We start from the raw sequence: 7,374 nt of genomic DNA, 5'->3' as shown, positions 1-7,374 counted from the left end.
TCTATATAATCTCTCTGCCTGACAGTTCTGCCTATCCTTTCTCCTGTCTCACTATTGGCCATATATAAGTATAGTTTCCTGGATGCTTCAGCCAGTGAAGGGCAGGAGCAGTTAGTTCTCCCTAGTCGTACAGCCAATGAGGACCTGGTCTAACTCTGTACAGCTTTATCATCTATCCTTCTGTGGTGTTCGGAGCCACAGACATCAACACAGATCACAGCTGCATCTGGTCCAACAATCAAGAATGCTTGTTATTAGGAGCATGCCAAAGGGAAATTACTGAATGGGTATATAGTAATAATTTATATTTTCCTGTGATGTCATATTAATAACTCTTTTTTAGATAAACATTAGCACTTGTGATGGCCAGTACAGGTGACAAACATTGTGGGTAGCAGCAGCATCTGTGCAGGGACACGTGAAACACTTCACGTTTGAGGCTGTGTATTCCTTAGACCTAGAGGCAATGAAAAATGTGGAGGGGTACGAGAAGGCATTCATGAGGGGCAGGAGGTAGAAGATGCCCCAGAGGAAGCTATAGGTGATCAGGCAATCAGAACAACGTACTTTCTATCTCTTCAGGGAGCAATAGAAGAAATCTGATCTGAAGGTGGCAAGGGAGAGCACAGGCCCTACAATCTGTTATTTCTTAACTGTTCTGATCGAGACTGGTAGGCAGAGTGTTACCCTTAGCAGGTAAGCAGCCATTCTGTAGTCTGTGCATTATCCACATCATCTTTATCTTTTGCTTTTTCTTCATCATCCTCACCTTCAATCAGTCTCCTGGAAATACGTACCAGCTCCTTAATGTTTTTCTCCTTGGAAAATTTGGCATCAATAACCCAGAAGGCATCATCTAAAAACATCTGTAGCTTCCTTCCTTGAGTTAGGTCTAATATTCTTTGGTGCTATCAGGAAGAGATTTGGCACAGTGCAACATTTTTATCCCCCCTCCATGCCTATTATAAACACAAAATATAGCTGTCTTAATACCCAATTCAGGAATATATATATGAGCATCCTCCACAGATTTAGCAGACTTACATGGCAGAGTAGACATATGTCAGTCGCAATATAAGATAGCAACCCTGTTTCTAAAGCACTTCACATTTTTAGCTGGGAAAGGTAGACCCCCTTAGCAGTACCTGACTAATTGCCACAAGGTCAGCCAAGAGACTTACTGGGAAAAGGACAGAATAAGGGATAAACATTTGTAAGCTATTCACACGGTGGATTCTTTCCTCCATCTGTGACAGACAGTTTTGTTACATACTTACTCTAGATTGGCAGCTGTGCTCGTTTAAGATTTGGAATGCATTGCTCTAAGCTCTTCTGGCTTTCAACATTTCTTTTGAGAAAACAACCATTATTTTGATGGGTTTTCTTTCATATATGATATGTGTTTTTCTCTGATAGCTTTCTATGCTGTTTTTATGTTCTATATACTTAGTTTTCCAATCATGAAATGCTGTGAGATGTTTCTTTTCTGATCTTTTCTTTTTGGTGTTGTGTGTGCTTCTTGTACTTTGGGGGAAGTTTTCTATGTTTTTATTGAAGATCTGATGTATGGCACTGATCTATGAATAGTCTCCTTAATCTATTCCTATAACTCAAAAATCCAATATCAAAATTCCCAAATATTCATTTTATGGTTTTTTTTATTTTTTCATATTCTTTTCTCATTTTGTCTTAATCCTTTTCTGTATCCTTCTGTCCTGGTAATCTATTTTCTGATTTATTAATGATCCTGTCAGGTTTTCCCTTGTATTTTCTACTTGGTTATTGTGCTTTGCAGTTCCATACTCATTTCATCTCTATTCTTCTTCAGTAATTCCATCTCCTGATTGAATTATATTTGAATATATAATTGCTCATTTTCACCAGGTTTCTGTTTGGTTTTTCGTGTAAACCACTCAGGTGTAGATTATATTTTTAAGTCTTTCTCTTTAAGTCCATGAGCTTTCTTTTTATGTCTCTTTTTAAACTTGAAATTTCGTTGATATATAGCATGCATCCAAACTTACTACCAGAAGAGGGCACCAGACCCCATGATAAATGGTTATAAACTAGGGTGTAGGCACTGAGAATTGACCAAGTATTCAATGCTCTTCCCCACTGAGTCCTCTACTCATTCCATCCTTGATTGTTTAAAATGAATGAGATTTCTTTTAAATCCTTTGTCCTGAGCTTCATCTTAGGTAATTCTCATAGGAAAAAGTTCTATAGGACTGGTGACTTTTGTAGGGGATACACGGCCTTTATCATTCATATTGTTTCTATTTTTGCATCAATTATCTGTGCATGTTGACTTCTTTAGTTCTGTCTGAAATCGACAGAGAAGATTGGGATTGAAATCGGAAAGTGTGGGGTAGGTTGAGTCTAAAGACTGAATATGGCTTAAATCGAATGAATGCAGATGGTGGATACATGGAGATTGGCTGATATGAAGGAAGCCTGTCCTGGTTCAAGTTTGGTGGTAAAGAGAATATCTAAGGCTGTGGTAGGTGTATGGAAAGGATTATTAGGCTTAATACTCTGTTAATGTCTGCAGGGTATGATTGAACATTGAGGTTGAAAGGTGGCTCAAGGAACCTGTAGGCTGAAGCAGATGAGGTGTGTGTCTTGGTCAGTGCATGGAAGTTTGGATTCACACATAAGGAGTGGCTAAATCAAGGTACTGGGTTTCAGAAATGTACAAACATGCCAAATCTTCATATGGAAGTTGGGAATCTGAACTCAGATCTTCATTCTTGGGGCATAATTGCTTTCACTTGCTGAACCATCTAGTTCAGGAAAAATAAATCAAAGAATTCATAAGAGTTAGGAATATAGTGTTATATGAAAATCTGTAAGTTAACCAGAGACACATAATATGTATGATGAAATTTATGATTTGATGTGTATAAATACATAAATATACATGTAATATAAAAGGAATAAAAATTGTAAACAATGTGAAAGCAACGGGGAATAATAGTTGAGGCCCACAAAGTATTCAGTAGGATTCTCTTCAATTAAAGAAAATATGTCATGAGCCGAAGAGTCTCACTACAAGTAAATGAAAAACTTTACAGTAAATTTTTGTTACAAAAGAGTGAGAAAAGATATTTTAGGATATCAAGAGGAATACTATAATTCTGATGAAGGGCATAGAAACAGTACATAATCTAATTCCCCAAAAGCAACACAGCATTTTATAACACATTTACAAATTCCTAAAGAATACCAAATATATAAATATTTATACTCTAGAAGTGTATGCCCAGTTAACTTCAAAAGAAACAATAAAAGCAATGTCAAGAAAATGATCTCTTTAAATGCTCAAGTGACACACAATTAATAAAAACTCAGAGACAGATATTGTAATTCAACCTGAAGCCCGGAAAAGTAAGCAGTCAGCCACTGGCTCTTACCTTGACTTCAGTCCAAACATGGTGAACGTGCCTACTGGAAACCTCAGAATGAGACTGAGAGCTGTCTCCCTCCATTTTATAATCCTCTCTAGTTCTGTGATTCAGGGAGTACACCACCACCACCTGGATTCTATGGAAATCTAGTATGGCTACTGGGATTAAATGTGTGTGTCAATGTGGTTACTAGATTTAAGGTGTGTGTCATTGCTGCCTGGTCTGTAAGGGTAGCCAGTGTGGCTGTTTTATTTTTTCTGACCATCAGACAATCTTTATTATTTAAAATAAAAATGAAATGCCACTACACTCAGGTTTCTTAAGAAGCAGAAGCGGCAGTTGATAGAAGTTAATAGAAGTTGAGAAGCAGAAGTTGACAGACATAGAAAGGAGAGACAAAATGCATACATATATGAGGGAGGTGATAGAGATACATAAAGGTAATAGATGAATGAGAATTAATTTATTTAAGCAATGGTGCACATGGTCTTATAACTGATAATTTCCTATGGAATCTGACTGCAACACAAATACTCAGGAAAACAGGTGGCAAGTCTGAATGCAGGTATAAAGGCCTGAGAATAGTGGAGTAAAGCGTTCTTAGGAAACTAGGAAAATACATAAACGTAAAAATATTACTACTTTGACCCACTTATTAAAAGTCACATTTTGTACCACAACAATCTGTATTATATATCAAATAGCATTGTGAATGTGTGCTTGTGCACTAATGTATGTGCAGAAATAAATCTGCAGTAGAACACAAGGTAGGAATTAGCAATTCCAGGCAAAGTGACTAATCTAAGATTAAGTTAGGGAAGGGATAATCAGTAATGACACTTCTCATTAGATTACTTGTAATGCAGTGGGAAGGGAATAATTCATCTAGAAATTATAGAAATTTGACTCCTCCTGGGACTATTATTTTTGGGGGGAAGAGAAGTGATGCAAATGGAACTCATGGTTAGCAATAGAGAAACAAAATGCATGCTCAGTTCTAACCTAAGAACATCAAGGCAAAAGTGTGTTTAAACATTTATCTTTTATTGACACTATCTGCAAAGCAAGGCATGACCTGACCCTGCAATTGCACCCCTCCCTGTGACTTATCCTCTAACTGGAGCTACTCATGGACACTGGTTATTTGTTTGAAATCCAAATACTTCCAGTGAGTCTAAGTGATGTTCAGAAAGAGCCTTGTACCGTCTTCCTCTTCATACTCGGTATTTCTTGTATGTATGTGGTTATGTGAATGTGTGCATAATCAAGTGCCTGTACGTAAGAGAATGTCTATACATGTACAAATACATATGTGGATGTCAGAAATGAAGCTTGTATGTTGTTTCTCGGGAGCTGACAAGTTTGTTTTCAGAGACAGGGCATAACTCTTGGGAACAAGGGTCACTAATTAGGCTGGGTTGGATGTCTAGTAAGCTCCCAGGATCTCTTGTTCTGTTTACCCAGTGTTGGTACAACAAGAACACACCACCATGTCTTCAGGATTAATGGGCAAGCACTTCAGTGAATGAAATATCTCTCTAGCACCCACTCTTACATTCTCTACGCTTCATGATGTGTGGACCAACACGATGTGTAGGAAACTCTTATCTTATTTTGCTTCTTACCTAAACTGTAAGCAAGTCTAAGAACAGGTGCACAAATCAAACTTATTTATTACTGAAAACATACAGAAGAAAATGACCATGGATTCTATTACATGATTTGCAGTCAAGTTCTATTTTAATTAAAGACCAGATACACATTAGCAAAAGGAATAATAACACAGATGCAGAGAACAGAATATAACAATATATTTCTACTGTGAATCAACAAGTTGCAAAATAGTTAACAGGTGTTTCCTGGGTACAGAATGGGAATACCTGAGAGGAGGGAAGGGCATTTTGTCCAAGATGGGGAAGGAGGTGAATGATGATCTAGAGGAGAATTACAGAAAACAGTACGGCTTGGGCTAGGAAATCTTCTCTTTGTTAGACAGGAATAAAGCAGAGCTGGTATTGGGGTGGCACAGAGGCAAATCCATTGACCATTGTGGTTGTATCAATATCCTTAGTATTAACCAGCGGTTTCAGCTTAAAGTTCTGTAAAATGGTGGTGAGAAATAGAAAGAGCTCCATTCGTGCCAGGCCTTCTCCTGCACAAATCCGTTTTCCTGGGGGGATAAAATCAAAGATTACTATTCTCATTTGTGAATTTGAGAATCACTGCATTTGTAACTGAGACTATAAATGAAGGGGAAGTTTTAGGTGGAGGGATAGATGTTTGGCTGAATGAAAGAACAATTAATTCGGCAAACAGAAAAATGTGGAACATAATTATTTCTCAGTTAACCTATACTATTAAGAAATACATTATTCAAAAATACTTTTTAACTAGTTATAGTTATTCACATCTGTAATCAGACTGCCTAGGAGACTGAGGAGGAAGTCTGTATTAATTATCAAAAATAACTCTCTGATCTATTCATGAAATTCTATTAATGATAAGTGAGTTCTTCTTATGATTCTCCACAACCCATGAATTTTGAGGCAACTAGGGAATCATTTATTAGAATGGTGTTCCATTTTTGGCACTAAGATATCAAGTTGGAGAGATAAATGTACTCATATCCCCAAAAACCCAGAGATCTGGGAGTCTTTCTCATTGGCCTACATAACTGAAGTTTAAAAAGCATTATTCATTTGTATGTTTACCAAGTGCACTTGGGGTGTTTCAGTAATTTTTGATATTTTTGGATACTTGTAATTACGTAGTTGAGCATGGAGGTGAGTGACACAGCAAAGAAGACCTGAATATAAATTATGACATCTCCATTTTCACAGTGAGTAAAGTGTAAATGGCCTTTGCTATCTTTGGTGTTTCTGTGATGTAGCTAAAGGAAGAATACAAACACACTCCTGATCATTGGCCATTCGGAAGCCACTAGATAAGTCTTGACAGATCCTCATGTTCCTGCATCCACGGAAATGAATTTCTATTACCTGTTGAAAATGGCATGAAGTAGTCACTTTTCTTAAAGCTTCCATTCTTATCTAGAAAGTGGCCAGGGTCAAATATCTCTGGGTTGGGGAATTCCTTGCTGTCATTCAGCACTGATGTCAGTGATGTTATTACCGTTGTTCCCTATAACAACACACAAAAACAAATAAAGTTAAAAGAAATCATAGAGCTAAGACAAATCGGGAAAATATCCAGGTTCGCCTTCTGCTGCATAGTTGTAATTAAATACAAAGAAAAGTAGGGACATTTCAACAGACAGAGCAGTTAAGGAGCAGGGAGAAGTGTGAGGTCAGGCACAGTGTTGTAGCTGATGTGACTTCAATGACATTTCACATGAGTATTTGGACTAAAACTTCTGAGTCTCTTCTCTCCTTTAGATTGAACTCATGCTTCTCTGAACACTGACTGCTCCAGTTCATCACATATGTCTACATAGCCCTCATGTGAATCAGGTTCCAAGTAGAAAATTTCACTGAGGGTTTTGAAAAAATAGGAGTCCATTCATTAAGTACAATAAGGAAGATTTGGAAAGACAAAGCCACTCCTTTTCTCTCACTTATAGAATCTATCTTTGTATTTATAAGAAAGAAAATGCAAGGCTATATGCAGAAGTATATGTGTTCAGTCTTGTATATAAACTGTCTATGTGAATGTACAAAAATATAAATATAGAAATGCATATATATATATATATATGTGTCAGAAATGCAAGATGAGGACTATTTGGGAGAAAAAGAGGAATGAAATGGGAAGGAGAGGGAAACAATAACATAAAACAAAATATGATGAAGGTAAGATGATCTGGCAACAGCTAAATCAATAAAACTTCTGATGACACACAGAAATTGCTGGGAGCTGGTGCAGGCAAGTTCTCTTAACTAGTAGAAAAACAAACATCATATCATTTCAAAGTTTCTAAGAATGTGGTCTACAAACATTATTCAAGACT

The 7,374-nt window shown here is 37.0% G+C and overlaps 1 protein-coding gene across 1 annotated transcript in view; it reads right to left on the bottom strand.

Annotated features, from left to right (window-relative positions):
- Nucleotides 1-5,056: 5,056 nt before the first annotated feature.
- LOC101988908 (cytochrome P450 2C25-like) overlaps nt 5,057-7,374 on the bottom strand; it is a 44,807-nt gene continuing 42,489 nt past the window's right edge. Inside the window, exons 6-7 of the mRNA XM_013348017.1 lie at nt 6,407-6,548; nt 5,057-5,577 (exon numbers count right to left, since the gene is read on the bottom strand). Of these exons, the coding sequence (XP_013203471.1) occupies nt 5,396-5,577; nt 6,407-6,548 (324 nt within the window). The 3' untranslated portion in view covers nt 5,057-5,395. The remainder of the gene's footprint in view (nt 5,578-6,406; nt 6,549-7,374) is intronic.

The sequence above is a fragment of the Microtus ochrogaster genome, chromosome 8, assembly GCF_000317375.1.
Source record: "Microtus ochrogaster isolate Prairie Vole_2 chromosome 8, MicOch1.0, whole genome shotgun sequence".
NCBI classification, from domain to species: Eukaryota; Metazoa; Chordata; class Mammalia; order Rodentia; family Cricetidae; genus Microtus; species Microtus ochrogaster.
The sequence above is the reverse complement of the archived record's forward strand: the minus strand, read 5'-3'. Positions and strand labels throughout refer to the sequence as shown.